This window comes from Accipiter gentilis, chromosome 9, assembly GCF_929443795.1.
Source record: "Accipiter gentilis chromosome 9, bAccGen1.1, whole genome shotgun sequence".
NCBI lineage: Eukaryota > Metazoa > Chordata > Aves > Accipitriformes > Accipitridae > Astur > Astur gentilis.
The window spans coordinates 25,819,267-25,837,856 of NC_064888.1; the positions used below are offsets into that span (position 1 = coordinate 25,819,267).

At 35.3% G+C, this 18,590-nt stretch overlaps 1 protein-coding gene across 4 annotated transcripts in view; it reads left to right on the forward strand.

The window, feature by feature from the left end:
- The window catches only part of MYOF (myoferlin), a 72,736-nt gene that overhangs the window by 34,903 nt on the left and 19,243 nt on the right, over positions 1–18,590 (forward strand). For all 4 annotated transcript variants that reach the window (XR_007507283.1, XM_049810366.1, XM_049810363.1 and 1 more), the window contains exons 18-32: positions 753–877; positions 1,361–1,477; positions 1,876–2,053; positions 2,889–3,013; positions 3,497–3,603; positions 5,853–6,045; positions 7,088–7,243; positions 8,212–8,343; positions 9,732–9,895; positions 11,682–11,796; positions 11,915–12,020; positions 14,043–14,185; positions 14,487–14,660; positions 15,750–15,861; positions 17,298–17,375. Coding sequence is in view for 3 of the 4 variants with exons in the window: in XM_049810366.1 (XP_049666323.1) it covers positions 753–877; positions 1,361–1,477; positions 1,876–2,053; positions 2,889–3,013; positions 3,497–3,603; positions 5,853–6,045; positions 7,088–7,243; positions 8,212–8,343; positions 9,732–9,895; positions 11,682–11,796; positions 11,915–12,020; positions 14,043–14,185; positions 14,487–14,660; positions 15,750–15,861; positions 17,298–17,375 (2,025 nt within the window). In the remaining variant the exon portion in view is untranslated. The remainder of the gene's footprint in view (positions 1–752; positions 878–1,360; positions 1,478–1,875; positions 2,054–2,888; positions 3,014–3,496; positions 3,604–5,852; positions 6,046–7,087; positions 7,244–8,211; positions 8,344–9,731; positions 9,896–11,681; positions 11,797–11,914; positions 12,021–14,042; positions 14,186–14,486; positions 14,661–15,749; positions 15,862–17,297; positions 17,376–18,590) is intronic.

Genomic DNA, 18,590 nt, shown 5'->3' on the forward strand with positions numbered 1-18,590 from the left:
AATTTTTTTATTTTTTTTTTAGCTAAATTAAGACATTGGGAAATTTTAGTTTGTTAGTCATGGAATAAGACTAGTATACAAATTAGAGTTTATTGTCATTGGAATTAATGAAGTTTGCAGACTTTCAGACTTGTATGAATTTTAGGTTACTGAAAAGGGAGTTTGTGAGAAACAATGCACTGTAACAGTTATGATTAGAGTCTGCAGTAGTCTGTGTTTCACCCTGAAGCATAATCACAGAAAAATTATACTAAAAATTAGAACAGTAGGATTAACTATGGTAAACAGTAGGTTTTTTTCTGCTATAGTGTGCAACATTTTTGTAGCTGTTTAGCCAGAACAATGGCCTACGCATTTAAATGATTGCAAATGTTATTTTACTCAGTTTAATTTATTTCTAGAAAATAATGTTTTCTGTGAACATAAGAGTGTATTATTCTTCCACATAAACGAAAACCTGGTATTTGGGGTGGGACAGAAGTTCTGTTTATTCTGTGGGGTTTTTTTCTGCATGAAGTAGTATCTAGTAAGTATTGTACAATGAAGAAGGAGGTTAGGTACAAGTACAGTCACTGGTATAATTACTTTAAATTCATATAGTATAACCAGAGAATAAAGTGTTCTTACTTTACTAATAACTAATACCAAACTAATATCTAACATTTGTTCTACTGGGTTTGATAGTAATGTTAATCGTTTTTGTGGCTCTGAATGATAATTAACAAAGATATAATGGTAATATTTTCTGTTAGTAAACACCGGAGAAACTGAAGTTGGCTTTTTACCAACATTTGGGCCTTGTTATCTAAACTTTTACGGAAGTCCAAGAGAATACACTGGATTTCCAGACCCATATGATGAATTAAACTTTGGAAAGGTCAGTTTCTTTATTCATTGTTTTTAATAAAAGGATTAACCCCAATTGTTTTTAATCAAGGAATGAATTAATTTTAATGGTTTTTTTTGTTTATTTCACATTACACTCCTTTTGGTGTTTCTTTTTGAATAATGTTTTGTATTTATGATTGATAAGGAAGTATGATAGTATTTTCCATTCTTATCTGTTTTCGTTTTAAAGGTGTTTTTGAAGGAGCAGCAGTGGTTTTGATGATTTTCACTATCTACACCTCTGCATGCATTTGTATTTCCTATTTCCTTGTTTTCATAAATATATATTTTTTACTTCTAGCATTAATTGAGGCAAACTGCTTTATTTCACTTGTTCAAACATGTACATCCATGCCTCTGCAGAAGTTTTAAGAACACTTTAGTAAAGCCACAAGCATGTACAGCTAAAGAAAGAGTACGCTACTTTAGGAGAAATATATAAAATTGGATTCAATGTGTGATTATGTTACAGGGAGAAGGAGTTGCTTATAGAGGGAGAATTCTGGTTGAACTATCTACAATACTTGAAAGCAAACCTGTTAATAAAAAGTTAGAGACGATTCCTAATGATGACTTACTGGTTGTTGAGGTAAATACTTGTTTTATTGTCAGTGTTGGTAATGGAGATATGCCTTGGCTGGTTATTTTTTTGGAGAATGATCTAGCTTACTAAAACTGAAACAATTGAGTTGAATCTCAGAATTGACAGGTGGTTATTGATGGTGTGGCTACAAAAATGTCATACCCTTGTAGCATGAAATGTTAATTTGAAACATTTTTATAATCTCAAATACAGTAATTTATTATACACATTATATGTTGTATTATTATTATTATTATTATTATTATTATATCTTTTGGTTGCTTCTCAGAAAGTAGTAAAAGTATTTAAATTATTATTTCTATTAAGAAATGGCTATTGTTTTCTGTAATTGTGGATCCTGTTTTACAAATATTGAAATACAACTAAAAATGTTCTTGTTGTAGAAATACCAGCGCAGACGCAAGTTCTGCTTGGCTGCTGTTTTTCATTCTGCTACCATGCTGCAAGACACTGGTGAGCCTATCCAGTTTGAAGTTAGCATTGGTAACTATGGCAACAAGTTTGATACCACCTGTAAGCCTTTGGCATCAACAACTCAGTACAGTCGTGCTGTTTTTGATGGTAAGGATGCTGCTGGTATGCAGATAAAATAATGTAAAATGCTCTTTTTGAGGTGCTATTTTATAGCTTTAGAATGACAGCTCTAACTGCACTAAAAACTTATTGAAATGTGACGGAAAGGAACATGTGGCTCTTCACAGCTTTTAAGATTGAATTATGTTTACGTAATACATGCTGCAAAGCCTACTGAGGTTATTAAAGAAATTTTCACAGAATTCAGTGAAATCTTTTGACTGGGTACTAGATGTGCAGAGGAAAATTGGCAAGAAAAATATCACATTATTTTACAGGTATGTAAAAATGAGGGATTAAATAGGGAAAATACCCCTTGAACATTCTGATTTAGAATAAAATAAAAACTTGTTTTTAAACCAGGTGTCTGGCAGCCTAGAAGAAAACAACCTAGCTAGATCACAGGAAGATATATTTTGGCTATGACTTTTTTCATTAACTGCAAACAGTAGGAGTTCTTTATTTCTGTGTATTAAATTAAATAATCAGGTTTACTCTGGAAAATAATTATTTGAATATTTTATTTCAGAGTTATATTAATGTGCTATCTACATCAGTAAGTTATGGGAAATAATAATGAACATGTTAACAGATAATTTATTGAAAAAAATCCACTGGATTTTGAAACAATTTGAAGTAAAAGTTTACCATCCAACAGATACTACAGTGGCTGAAAAATACAAATCCTTTGATAAGTTTGGACTAGCTTGTATGTTCTTATGAATTGTAGTACATAAATGAAATAAGTATAGCAGCTTGTGCAGTGTACAGTATGTATTCCTGCCATGAATTCTAACTTTAACATACAAATGTTTCACATCAGGTAATTATTATTACTACTTGCCATGGGCAAACACCAAGCCAGTTGTAACGCTGACTTCCTTTTGGGAGGACATAAGCCATAGATTAGACTCTGTGAATGTAATCCTAAACATGGCTGAAAGACTGGTAAGAGACTTAAGATCTTTCTTTTGCTGATGTGCTTTTCATTTTTACTTTTTTTCATTTAGAGATGTAATCAAAAAGTGACATTTTGAGCAGATTATGGAACAGTTTTCTGACACTTTTCCCTCCTTTTTTCCTATTCAAAATTAAACATAGCTCAGTATAACAAATGGCACTGCTAATCATAGGTCTGTATTCTCGCAAGGCCCAACGAACTCCAGGAAGGAAGAGTCCTCGGTGTTGGTTAGGGGCATGTTAAGTCTCTAGAACTGTTACTTGTTTTGGACATTAGGTGCAATATCATGTATTGTTAAATACAGTGAGAAAGAACATAGGAGTTAAATATGAATCAAGTTTGAACATCTGAGTCTTTTTTGATTTGGGCTTTATACATACAAATAAATAAGATTAAAGTCTTGAAATTCATTGACCATAAGCCACAATGGAAGTTTATAAATGCAAATCCTTTTCTTTTAAATTCCTCAGCAATCCAACTTAGCCACCTTAAAATCAGGAATGCAGGCTAAAATTTCTGAAAACCTATTAGCTGAGATGTGGTTGAAGCTGATTGATGAACTTACAGAAGATATAAGGTAAAAGTACCTTTTTTATCTCTTATTGTTATCATTCTAGGCCTGCCCAGAATCTTTGCTATTGCCTTTACTAAGTCACAAAACAAATTCTAAGGACTATAAAACTGATTACCCCTATGAAATGACCTGAGAACTGGAATTCCAAAAGTCTTTGAAAGTAGTAAACAGCATGAATGTTGCCATTGAAGTCATCCATCTAGTTTTGCAATTCTTCTTTATCTTAATCGCTGACAGTAATAAAACAGCATCTCTTGAAAAAAAATTTAAGGCAGGGGTGTTCTGAAAATGTGAAATTGTGGATCTCTGCTGCCTTTATACCATCTTGCCTTCTTTAGAATTCCTCATGTGCCTTTTTTTACCCATGTTTCAATGTTATTTCTGAAACTGAAGAGGGAGGAAATTCTGTGATTTACTGGTGAGCCTAGAATAAAAATTTAAAAAGCTATTTAGAGCTTAAGGGCCATAAAGATTATTTTTTTGAATAAGCCTTTAGTCAACATGTCTGTATGTATGGGAGTGTTCAGAGAAGGCAGTAAGAGTCAGCACTTAGAGGTTTGAAGGAGGATAAATTCTAAACAGAGAGGAAGGAATTGTATGAGAAATAGACATTAACAGAGGGAGATATTGAGGTGGGGAGAGACACTTGAAAAACATTGAACAAGTGGGTGATGAAACAGCACAGGAAAAGGAAAGGGAAAATGAAAGAACAGTTATTATCCATTAGAGGAAATAACAGAGAACATGAAACTAGAGAACAAATTCATGAAGCTTTAGAGCCAATGTAAAAGTGAACAGAGGAAAAAGCAAACAGTGGAGATCAGTATATACTAGCAAAGAATTATATGGTAGAAAGCTTATGTCAAAATATAAACAAGTAACCTCATAGAGTACCTGCTATGACCTGCAAAAAAGCAGAGAGAAAGAACTGACATACTTCAGGAAAGCAAAACATGAAGAGAGAACTATTGCCACATGGAGCCATCTAGTGAATATAGGAACTTCAGGTTTTATATCAGTTATGTCAACCCATCTTCCTGACACACATCTGCACTGTTACTAATTCAGTCCATTATTTTGTAAAGTATCTTATCACTCAGCAGTTATGGAGCAATAGCAGCTAGATGTATCAACCAAATGAGCTTCCTGTTGTTCATAGGATACAGTGCTCTTTATGGCTTTTTTTTTTTCAGCAGACTCATGAAACCTGCGTGAAAGACACAATTCCCTGTGTTGAATTCATGGAACAATTTTTTTTGCCATGCTGAAGTTTAAATGAGTTAGGGGTTTGAGAGAGTTTTCAGTGCACTATTTAAACCTAAAATGAGGTGACTTTCTGGAAGTTCTGATCTGGTACATTTGATTCATGTGTGTAAGTACTTGCACCCAGGGCAGGCAGCACTTGCATTCAGATTAGTAGAACTAACTGTAGTGGAAGGCACAATAGTCACTATCAAGGTTTTGCAGAATCAAAGCCCCTAAAAGTGCATGGTTTGTCATTAAAAATAGGTCAGAGACGAGTCAGTCTTTTCAAACTTGGCAGTGTCTTTGGAAATTTTTATTTTTTTTTAAGTATCATATTAAAGACCTGTTAATGAACTCTGTTGAAGGTGTATAATCATTGGTCTTTGAAAAGCTGCCTTTTCCTCAAACCTCCTCTAACTTAAAAAAGCTCATTTTTCCTGGGCTCTACTGTGATGCTATAGGATTTCTTGGTTCCATTGAATAGTTACGCTGCCCTCTGGTGACTGAAGTTCTGCGTCATGGATTTCTTTTAGAGTTCTTCAATGTTTTCATGCCAGGTTAGGTAACTCTAGTCATAGACACAAGGCATATTTGTATATGTTTCTGAGAATTTACAGTTTCCAGTGAAGGAAAGGAACCCAATCTTGGTCTGAAGGCACTGATTTCATCTTTGAGATGTACATTTTGAGAAAATAATTTTCTAATCTGAATATATAGGGAAATTGATTTTGCTTGGTTTGGTTAGCAGCAATTATATTACAGCATACACCTCGAGCTATTCTATGTTGGTGCTTGTTATGTAAGGACAGCATTTCCCTTGCTTACTGTAAACACTTTGTCAGGTGGAAATCTCTGCAGAAATAGATGCTACAGCACTATTCTGGTGGTTTTCAATCACAGGAAATAATAGCAGTCAATCTATTGCCACCATATGCATGTCCACATTTAGTGTGTGGCTAGACAAAATCTACTTAGATTATTAACCACAATAAATATTCTCTTTTCAGTAAACCATTTCCCCTTATAGAAGGCAAATCTAATATTACAGTCCTTGACACTCAAATAGAAAAACTGCGCCTCAAGTCTCTCAAACAGATTGGAGAAGCAGCAGCAAGGATGAGAAATGAAGCTACTGATGTGAAAGCCACTCTGACAGAAATTGAGGATTGGTTGGATAAATTACTGCAACTGAGTGAAGAGGTTAGTACTACACAATACCAGTGGTTCAGTTAGTTTAGAAATAGCTAACACAAACTGTTGTACTGTTCACTGCTAATCAAGCAATATCCACTCTCCTTAGAATAGTAATTTTAGATGCTGTGAAAGTAATCATGTTCCCCTCTGTAATTAGGATTTACTTAAAGATAATGTTGTAGTGTGTTAGCTGTCTTCACTGAGAATATTTGTTGGGAAATAACCACTCTGTGAGTTGTAGAATAGACTGTATTCTGTTTAAAGTGACAGTATTTTGTCCTTCCCTTTCTTCCAGAATCGCAAGTCACATTGCTGGTTCAGGGACTGCAGGATATATGTTGTATTTCCACAGCTTGTTAGCCATAGTAATCAACTTCTAACAGAGTTAAATCTGTTTGTTTCTGTATTTTTTAAATTTTCAGCAGCTTCTTCAGTTTTCATCTCGGTTATCTCGTAATTGGTTTTCACAACATTGTAGAAATGTTTTATTTTTTTCTTTGTCACTTCTGCTTTGAAAAGTTACTGATTTTAAAAAAAAAAGGAGTGGTTAATTTGGCAGACTTGCAGCTAGCATACAAAGGTGTGCACAAAGCTGCAAAAAGATAGTAGGCTGTTTCTGTCTTCTGCTAAAAGTCTTATGATGATCTACCCTTAGCGTGGAAGCATTACAAACACTTAAATATGTAGCAGGTCAATCCAAAGCATTAGCATTTGGGATCAGTCACTATAGTCGCCATAAAGGAATTGAGATACAAAATGTCTCTAGAAAAACTTGCAAAAGATATAGGAACTGTTTTTTTAAATAAAACTTACTTGCTTTCCAGTAGTCTCAATGGTATTTTTAATCGTTTCAGAACTATATATTGCATTAGTTGCAAAGTAAGACAATTTCCTCTATTTATCATAAATTCATGTTAATTATTCATTCTAAGTAATAAATCATTTGACATAAACCCTAATTTATGTTTCTGTTATCTAAGCATTAAATTAGTTTAACATTATATTAGTTACCATTCTTAACTATCTTTTCTCCACAAATAATCCACAGCCACAAAACAGCATGCCTGATGTAATTATATGGATGATCCGAGGGGAGAAAAGACTGGCTTATGCTCGTGTTCCTGCACACCAAGTGTTGTATTCCACAACAAGCCCCAAATCATCTGGTAAATATTGTGGAAAGACCCAAACAATCTTCTTAAAGGTACTTATTTTTTTCCCCTTAAAAAATAATTAACTCCCTAAACTGTGATGCCTTCTGACATTAGCATGAAACATGCAAACAAACTATGAACAATGAGGTGTCAAAACTCATGACAGATTAAAAGCCAACTGCCTATAGTTTCTTCAAAATATCACAGAAATTGTAAAGTAAAGTTCATCACAAGCCAGGTAGAACCAGCATCAACACCTAACTGAGGCTTTTCTGAAAGCGCTCAAAATTGTGACAGGACTTTTAAAGTATTACTGGGTTTGGTGTTTTGGGGTTGGATGAGAATGGAGACTTTCAGAGGGAATAATTAGTGTAAGTCAGGGAAGTTTCAAATACCTATTCAAAGTTTTGGAAGTTCCCTAGTATGTCTGTCTGCATTGAGTCTTCCTCCATTGAAGTTTATATTGTCTTTAATTGGAATAAACTTAACCAGAGAAAAGGCAATCTGACTGTATAACAATAGCATTTACAGAGTTTGTCAATGTACTAGTAGTTATGTTGATTAATGCTTCAATGCAGACGAGCCTATATCTTCATGTTTTTATGCAAGCCCCCTTATTATGCATGTTATGATGCATTGCTTCTACATTTAGTGAACCATTTTGACTAACCTCTACATTTCCAGAGTCTCCTAACAAGAAACACTAACATCAACATTGAAGTTTTAAGTTATTTTCATAATTAAAACCCCATTGCTGGATGCAACTTGGGAGAAAACATACAGGAACAGGGATGATACTTCTGTTACTGTTTGTTTTTTACATGCCCTAGGCAGGTACCATCTAAAGAATGTTTCCTTTCTGAACTATTTATTACTGGCTTTTGAGGAAATGCAGTACAGGAATAGGTCAATAAATCATGTATTATTACTCATATCTCTATGCTATTGTATATATTTTACTGAAAGCCACAATACCTACATAACATAAGAAAGAATAACTTTTTTGTTCATGTGCCAGTACCCACAGGACAAGACGAAAGATGTCAAAATGCCTGTGGAGTTGCGAATTAACATTTGGCTTGGGCTCAGTGCAGTTGAAAAGAAGTTTAATAGCTTTGCAGAGGGAACGTTCAGTGTTTTTGCAGAACTGGTATGTCCATCATTGCTTTCCTACTTTAAACTTGCACGTGAGTGTTAGGAATTCAATGAAAGTGGAGCTCTTTTGAATTTTACTTTTTGCATGCCAGGTAGAAAGGGAGAATAGTATTTATTATACTGAAACAAGTAGATCCCATTCAAGGCAATTAATGATCAAGTCCATTGTGCCTACCAGATGAACTTCAGCAGACCAGATTCTAAACTGGTTAATCAAGTAAAAATCTGGTTAACTCCAGTGATTTCAAAGACATTTATTTTAGATTTTTATCAGTGTAATTAAGATTGAGATCTAGACCATTATGTTTTGGCATGTGAATAACCCTTTTATTTTAATTGCTTCTTCACTTCTACAAATGATACTTGGATACAAGTGGTTTTGCTTAATAATGGTTCTTTTGTAGCAGTAGAAAATTTACTGTTACAGAAAGAACTGGTCAAAACCAGTAGATTTTTCTGCCAAAAGGCTATAATATGATAACATTTCAATGGTAAGAGTTAACAAATTTGGAATAAAAATGCTTGAAATAGTCCCACAGCATATAATAGAAATTTTGAATGATAATGGTGAGCAGCAGGTGTCTTATACATGCCCCATCACCTAATGGTGCACATAATCCAATATCACTATAATAGCTAATGAAACCAGACACTTTTACAGAGACTTGTGTCACCATTGCACCTATACTTAAATGTTTAATAGTGCTGTAGTAAGTCACTTAAAATAGTCAATAGATGTTCAAAGCCATTATTTTAAGTATAGAGTTTAAGAGGCTATTGAATATCTTATTTTTTGTTCTTCATACAACAATACAACAATGTTACAGGAATAAGAGCAGAAAACTCAAGACCATCATAAACTACGAACGATCCCATTAGCATAGAGGGAAATATACTATATAAACTGGACTGACATTGGAATCATGCCCTAGTAGCTTCCATGATAAGACTATAACTCAGTTTTACATGATACAAAATAAGAGATTATAAATAGGAGGAGATTTGAGATGGAAAAGAATGCAAGGATCATGCGTCTAGGGAACAGAACAAACTTGTTTGAATAATGTAATGGAATTTTATTTAACAAAGCTTTAATTTTGAGGAAGTTTGACTGTATTTGTAGAGAGGCATTAAATTGAGAAGATAGATAGTTTAGGTTAGCAGTAAAATCATTGTTTACCAGGCAGCACAGAAGAAAACAAAAGAAATAAATTAATGATGACATTGCAGAGTAATGTGGGAAGGGAGTACTTAACTTCAGAGAAAGGAATCGTATAGTAGAATGTTTCAGTTGTAACAGTTACATAAATATCTTTTTTTTTTTTTCCTCCTAAAACTTTTTTTTATTCCTAAAGCACTCATTTTTTCTTTCTTCTCAAACAGTATGAAAATCAAGCTCTTCTTTTTGGAAAATGGGGTACCTCAGGACTTGTTGGTCGCCACAAGTTTTCTGACGTCACAGGAAAAATCAAACTGAAAAAAGAGTACTTTCTGCCCCCAAAGGGCTGGGAGTGGGAAGGAGAATGGATGGTTGATCCTGAAAGAAGGTCAGATTTTTTTAATTTTATGCAGGCAGGAATAAAAGAGTTTAATCTCAGAGTGTAGCGTAAAAGCTCCTCCCTGTTTTCTTGGCTAAGAAAGAGATTTTAAGCTGAAATTTCTAGGACAGCAAAAGCCAGCCAATAGTCAAAGCTAGTTAATGCCACTAAAATTAACATTACTGTTTTTAAAAAGTAAAATAAAGCATGCAACAGAAAGAATGCATCCATTTCCTAGGAACCAGCTTACAGTTTAGAAGTCCCCATGTGATGACAGGCATATTGCTTATATTTTCTGTGTCTCGGTGCCTCATCTTTAAAAAAGGAATAATATAGTTTTCCTTTCCTAGAAATCTACTGTGAGGATCACCTGTTTCTGTGTAAGGTTCTCAGATTCTGCTGTGATCGTTTTGGACAAGACCCTTAGATAGCTAGGTCTTCTATAGCTGTAAACTTAACCCTGACATCCAGTATGAAGCTGCAGTTCATGTTGTATCAACACCATTACAGCATTTGCATGGTTGTTCGCATACAGTGGATGTTTTTTTGTGTTGTGTTTATTTCACTAAATGTTGAGATGTTCCATTTCCCTTGTTAAACAACTGTCACAGGTTATATCTCAAACTGACTCAGGGCAGGGGTTGTTTTCAGAGCCTAAGGTTGTGGTGCTGTATGACAATCCCTCCCCTGGTGGACCTAATTCATGAGGTGTCAATCCTCCCCCAGCTCTAGTAGGTTCAGTCTTGCTCTGTCAGAGGTTTTCAACTCCTGAGTTGTGCCAGTTCAGCTGTTTGTGTTGCCACACTTTAAACCAGACTGGGTAAATTATTTGTTTCATAAACAAAAGCTAGCATGAGAAAGAGATTCTTTTCTTTTTTTCTTAAAAGAAAAGGTGCAGCCCATTTTAAATTCTTGTGTTCTGATGGCCAAAAAAGTACAGGACTGTTGCTACAGAAAAACTCTCCGGGAAGAATATGTGCTATTATTTGATCCATTTTAAAATTGTATCAGTTTATAGGTATGAATGGATGGTTTTACTTTCATATTCAATGAATAGTTTTTATTTCAGTGAATAATCTGACATGAAGAAAAGCAATAACAGACATGGAGATACTTTCTCACATAATGAAAAAGACCCCTACTGTCAAAATCCATAACAGTGTTTATGCCTTGCATCTGCTTTTATTGGAACATAATCTGCATGGCTTTATTTGACCAGCAGATGGCATTTTAGAACATACTTCAGTGATTCCTGAATCACAGTTAATCACAAGTGGAAATGTGGAAATCAAGGCTATTTTGTTACATTTAATGTTCTCATTTCTTTTACTTGAAACTTAGAAAACTATTAGCCAACTGATTGCTTACCTTGTCAACAGCATAAAGGGGAACAAAATTAAAGTACATCATTGCCAAATTTTAGTGCATAGCTAGATATACAAAAATGAAAGATGAATGTAACTGTTATGTGCAGTCTGGGTTTTCCTACACTTTCCAAGAGGAAGTGCTGAAAGCAGATCCCGAAAAACAGCAGTTACAACACTCCTGCTAGTCATGAGTAATGTTCCTCCTATTGCTTACTACTACTGGAGTTGCTTCGGCTTTAGGAAGACATTCTAAGGAAACAAGTAGCCCTTCATATAGATGAGGGCTATGCTGTACTCTATTAATAAACAGAACTTCACAAAAGTGGACAATCCAGAATTCCAGTACATTCTGTACATAGTTTCTATATATTCTCCATAGCTAACTAAAATACGTTTGGTTTCTTATTATATTTGCTTTGGACCTGCAGTTTGTTGACTGAAGCTGATGCTGGTCATACTGAGTTTACTGATGAAGTATATGAAAATGAGAGTCGCTATCCTGGAGGTGAATGGAAAGCAGCTGAAGATAGTTACACAGATGTGGTGAGACTTACATTTTCACTGGATAAGTAAAGGTTTAAGAGAAGGAGTTCTAAGATCTGCTACACAGTGTATTTCATCTATTAATGCACGGAACTGTTATGTTTTCCCTACATAAAAGAATGGAGAAAAAGCTCCACCGCCACGTGAATTCACGTGTCCTCTTGGATGGATGTGGGAAGATGAGGCTTGGAAAGCTGATTTAAATCGAGCAGTGGATGAGCATGGTAAGATTTACTGTTTATCTGCTGATAAATGTGTCATAGTCTATACTGAAGGAGGATGGATGTCAAGACTGTAGCAATGTCCTGAGCATGACGGTGGTTGCCGTGTGGAAAAATGTCAAGCAAATATTTGGATAACAGTTGCTTAAGGAATCAGATAAAATGACATTGAGAAAGTATTCACTGTTTGCATCTGTTTCTATTTCCATTTTAATCACTACTCCATCAAACTCACTGTTCTCATTGAGGCTTTTCTTGGGTCAAAAGGGACCAGTATTTTCAACAGTATATGTAATAAATGCATTTAAAAGTGCCTACTAGAGAGAGAATCACATAATCTAAGAAGCTGTACATTGGTCTTAACATCAGCAGCAGATGACAATTTTGAGCCAAAAACTTTGACAAATTAAAAAAAATTAAGGCCAATGCAAACAACAGTCTATTAACATGAAAGGTTCCAGTTGGAACAGTGTGCTTGGAAATAGAACCCATCCTTGTTTGAAATAAGTTTCCAAAACTTTTTTCCCCCAAGTCCACTGTTAATGCAGTCCAATGGTTAGGATTGGGCCTGTAAGACGTGAATTAGTAGCAGTAATTGGGTTTTTTTAGAGAAGTCAGAAGCTTAACTTGAGATGTGAAGCCTCTGTTATTGCACCAAGAATATGTGGCAAAGCCAGGTTTGGTTCTACCTGGTAATTTAACTGGGAGCCTTTAGCCAGGGAACAAGTCACCAAGCAATGTTAAGAGGTGAACCAGGAGGTCTGGGGACCAAAGGACATTAGGAACCAGTTTGTGTTGGTCGCACAGCACACAAGTGTCTGAAGGATTCCTATATCGTTGAGAGCAGAATAACTGCACTGAATTTGTGTGGGAAGGGAGCCATGCAAGACTGATCAGGATGAAATCTTAACAGTATGCAATTCTGAAATGAAAAAGACTTCAAAGCCTTTCTGTGAAGAATCTGACTCTGCTAGACAAGAGTTTTTCAGATTAGATGTACTACTAACCTGATCAGGTTAGAAAATCCTAAGTGCATAGAGCCACCATTTTTCCTGGAGTTGCTTTGACTTTCATATGCTTGTTATTTAGAGTAAATTAAAACTGTTACAAGCTTAGAAATTTGTGATATAAACAATCTCATAAGACCATAATTCAGATTCTCCAGCAATAGAAAAAAGCAGTAAATCTCTCATAGCAAAGTATTTACAGGACGTTAATGGTTCGAAAACAAAATTAATAATAAAAGCAAAAGGGAAGGTTGTAGAAGATCCTGGAAAGCCCAGAATTTTGCAAAACTATCATTAATTTTAATTTGTTCTAAACCAGCTGAAAACTCTCAAATACTTAATGCTTTTAAATAATGTAAATATTATACTATAAAATAAATATTATTATATTAAATAAATAGCTATTTGAGTAGAAAAAATATTTTATCTTAAAAGACTACTGATATCTGTCTGGAACTGGAACCTCTTGTAGGAGTCTGCAGTAACTTTTTAATAAGAGATCAATCTAAATAAAAGTCTGAGTCCTAGATACCTGACAACTGACGTTTACTATGTAGAGCCAAAATACAGTAACAGGTTTACCAATTCTTAAAGTTTTTTGATCAGAGTTCAAATAGTGGTGTTCCTTTAAAAGCCAACCTGCTGGAGTTGCAAGAGTACACAGGACATTCCACTCTTACTTAAGGATGATTTTTCCCTGTGGTAAAGTATAAAAATGTGGTATCAATACACCTAACATTTGAAAAAAGAAGAATGCAAAGAAAACAACTTAAAATGTATTGTATGTGTTTTAATGTAGAGATTTTTTTATTGTCATATATTTTATAACATAGCATCATGATAAAATGTCATCAGTTGCCCCCTAGCTATTGGGCATTTAGGGTTTGCAATATCAAATAGTCTTGTATGACTAAAGCTTCATCCTGTGTAGGTACAACAACTCTTATTTCCCATGCTTTTCTTCTTTGTATCTTGCTTGTGTTTCTGGAAATATACCGAGTAATCAATTCTGTTTTAGGGTGGGAATATGGAATTACTATTCCTCCAGACACTAAACCAAAGTCATGGGTTCCTGCAGAGAAAATGTACCATACACATCGACGACGAAGACTGGTGCGGAAACGGAAGAGGGATCCAGCTCAAGCAGTAACAGCAGGAAGGGTAAGCAGAAGAGAGATGCAGTCAGAGACTTGCACATTGTAACAGTTTGAGTTTCTTTTAAAAAAAAAAAATAATCCGCATGAATTTACTCATTCCCTGAATAAAGAAAAAATTTAATACAAACCGAGAAAAATCTAGAACAACCTTGTGTGTTTTCATTATATTACTTTTCTTTGTCTTTTTGTAAATAGATGTTTCCAGCTTTGGTTTATGAGGGGATTATGATGCCTGCCAGAGCAAGTGCCAGTTTTTTCATTACATTTATACAACTCTGTGGATAACAAGGATGTATGTCTTCCAGGGAATATCATCATATGAGGATCAAGAAGGATGGGAATATGCTTCCTTGATTGGCTGGAAATTTCACTGGAAACAACGCAGTTCTGATACTTTCCGTCGAAGACGATGGAGGCGAAAAATGGCTCCCTCAGAGACACATGGTGCAGCAGCTATCTTTAAACTTGAAGGTGCTTTGGTAAGGGACAGAGTATCAAAAAAATCTTTAAATGTTCAATATGCTAATTTACACTAAATAAACACTTATATCAGCTATTTTAGTCCCTGAATTGTTAGATTGACATATAACTGAGGAACTAATACAGTTTATATTGTTTAAAGTCTGAAAGGGACCATTAAAGTTGATTAGAGACTTTTGCATAATGTGCTTATTATTACTTTATTTTTCAAATCATTATTACATTATGTGAGATTTAGAGCAAAAGGCCAAATTACTAGATGAGCCTTCAGTAAGTAAAGTGAAAAGATAGCTCAAGCTTTTCATGCACGTAATTTAGAAGTATTAACATCAGCACAAGAAACAACAGGCACTGAAATAGCTGCCCCTGATTAATATTTGCATGTATAAACAACCAAACACAAGAAAGGATAGCAAAGTGTTGGAGAAGCCAGCCACAAATAGATCACCAGAATGTAATTATTCCTCGAGTTTTCAGGTTAACACAGCTTCATAGATAAGCTCGATTTACCAGAATACAAATTGGAGCAAATACTGCAAGAAGGCTACTTTGTTTTTCTAAAATAATGATTCCGAGTCTGATTGCATAACATTAATGAAAGTTTGTGCTTTTTTCTTGGTTTGTTTCTCTTTTTGTGCACCAAATGTTGACCTATGATTCATTGATAGCATTTTCTTTCTCAACTTAATTTGGTTCCATAGAGTTTAAAAATTTCTGTTTCAGTTTCTCTTCTGACTATACTTCCTGGGCTATGGCTAGGATAAAGCCTTAGAGCAGTTCTCTGCAATAGCGCAGTGCAGAAGACCTGCAACCTCTACTTCAGTAAGAGCTGATAGGTAGCTAGTATATCTCCAGGAGTATGATGTTCTGGAAAGAAAGATGAAATGACTGGATCCGATTTCTGCACAGGTTCAATGGCAATAAGAAATGACCTTCAGACATGTGCAAACATCTTTTTAAAGTACATTTACTCAGGAAAGTAAATTTCTCCTTGTCCTGGAGAAGAGACCAAAACCCATATATTCACACACGGAGTCCTTCTATGTCTGTAAATACATAGTAACTTTTTTTCCTACATATAACTTTAGGGAGCAGACACTAGTGTCGATGATGGAGAAGGGAAGAGTTCAGACAAAACCAAGGAATCAGCTACAAAGGTGTTCGGTGCCAATACACCACTTGTTTCCTGCTACTTTGACAGTAGGTTCTTTAACAATTCCTTTCTTATAAATCATGTCTGTTTCTCCCTGGTCTCAAACAGAATTGTAATTCTTTGTGGTTTACATCTAGGTTTATATACCTTCTGTTATAATTACTATCTGATCCTTGATCGGGCTCTATTTAGGCTACTAAAAAAAAAATTACAGTTAGTCATTTTGATATTTCAGTCCACTGTCACACAGACATTTTTAAAACCTGTATGGGACAGGAATTCTAAAGCTAGCTATTGCAGCACCTGAATGTCAGGCTGTCTTAAATGATGCATTTTTAGCATTAGGGTCCCTCCATAACAATGCAGGGAGCTAAGCCAGCAGAGAAGATGTATGTACAGTTAATTTTTTGCTGGTTTAGCTCACTTAAAGCAGCTCAATGCAAAGGTAGACAAATGCCTGACTCAGAGGAAGCAGTAAGACCGTGTAGTTGAGTTGGCAAAGTGAACAAAACTGACTTTGCCAACCTGGATTGGCTTTATATGCCTTGGAATCACTGTAATGGGATTCACAAAAGCAGGGACACTGAGATAGGAGCCACCAGTGTTAGTTAATATGAATAGAGACCAATCCCATCCACTCCTAAGACTTAAAATCCTTATTGAGGATCTCTGACCAGAATACTTGGCTTTATATGGACTCTGCAGAACTTGATCTCCCTGCTGGGAATAGGTGCCTAAATCTTCAATCTTGTCCCTCACCTTCTGAAAAAGATTATTGTGGTTTCTTTTAAATAATGACCACAATAGGAGGAAAATGGCACCTTTTCCTGCCAGAGTTCAGAGATTTCAGCTCATTAAGGCTATGAGCGGCTCAGATTTTTCCAAGGACTGAAAGGGTTAGAGCTGACATCTTCTAAAGAAAAGCTGTAGTAACTTGGTCACATGCTGTCCTGGGTTTGGGATGCACTCACATCTTCCTTTTAAACTATTCCACTTTGCCTGCTGTGATTTTTTTTTTTTTTTTTTAAATCTTTTAGCCAAAGAGGCAGAGTTGTAATTGGAACAATTTTCTAGAGCTAACAGCCAAAAATGTGAAACTCCCAGGTCCCTCCCACCACTGTAGTTAATACTTAAGCACACAGGAATGCCCACTTCTTTATTCTCTTCGGATGAGATACATTATCGCACTGTTTCAAACAGGAATTTTTGAATACGAGGATTTTTAGATGATCATACGGTGAAAAAAGCCCAAATAACATTAGGGTTTTTTTCATTTCTGCTTTAAGTTGTGTTGGAACAAATGTTCTCAGGTGCCAACTTGTTGGTATTAGTACACTTGTCACTAGAAAAGAAAAGTAGAAATGTTACTACAGTGCTTGTGCTTGAGTTAAAATGTGTAAGGCATTTTTATAAACTCAAAGTATCTTCATTACAGAAAAGAAGCCTATACAATGCAGTTGAACTCTGTGTTTCTTTGATACAGGAGTATATACTTACCACCTTCGCTGTTACGTCTATCAGGCAAGAAATCTCATGGCTTTAGACAAAGACAGTTTTTCAGGTATGGAAAAATCCTGCTAACGGTGCAGAAAACCCACAACCCACTTCTGCAATGAACTACTAACTTGATTTAGCTATAGAATGTCTTAAATCCTTAAGCTCTGTGCGTAGGTCCCAGCTACTGAAACCGCGCCATAAAGGAATTCTCAGTTTCATTACATGTGATCCAGATTTGGTTAGTACTGTCCCAGAAGCTGCCAAAACAGAAGTGCCCTGAATGTGCAGCACCTGCTGCTGCCAATGAAGTCTCAGTGAGGGAATGGGAATTCAAATAAGGTCTGAATTTCCCATGATCAATCCCTTCCCTGTGCCTTAGCTTTTCCTTCTGACCAAAGCCTACATGCAGTTCCTAAGCTGTCCTGCAAGAAGCTTGCACAAAAGCAAGGATGAAGAAAGCTGGATGGTCACCAGCTGCCTCTCAGTGTTCAGTATTTTATGTTAATTCATTACTGAGATGAGCTTGTAGAAAACTACACTGTGTCTTACTAATAAGCATGGCTTTTGTTTGTTTACACAAGTGTACCTGTTGCCCTTTTATTTCCAGCTCTTAGATATTCCTACACACAGTGTTGTATCCATTTGGCATCTTTGTAGTAAGGCTAATTCAATACTCATGTTATCAAGTATTTAATTTTCACTAATTAGAATTAAAACTCCACTGGGAAGTCAGAGAGCAAATTGAAATTAGATTCTGTAAGAATATGACTTTACACTTCCTTTAAATAAGTTCAGCCAAAGACAAAGGTGAAACGGACACTTCAGAATTTTCCTTCCCCATCAACCTCCATTTGCATCCTTCTTTTTCTCCCGGTTTTAATTGATGAGTAAGTGCAATACATTTGTTAATTTGTTACAGAAGATACAAAGCTAGGGATATTTTAGTGCTGTTTTCTGAAATGTACAGCTGCCTGTGTGTATTTGGTCTTACTTCAATACACAGCACTTACTTAAAAACAATACAAAGAAACAAGAGTAAATGCCTCTAATTTGCCTATGTAGAATTCAAGATAGGTACCTCAGATGCAGTCACACATAAACTAGCACATCTACATCTTATTTTCCTCTAAAACTAGTTTGAAGAGTTATCCAAATTTTGTAAAATTCTGATCATGTACCTAGCCAGAAGCTGTTGAAACTGACCTAAAGATGACCTTTAAAATAGCCTCTAGTCCTTAGTAATTGCAATTTGTACAGGAAATGTTAATGACCATCATCA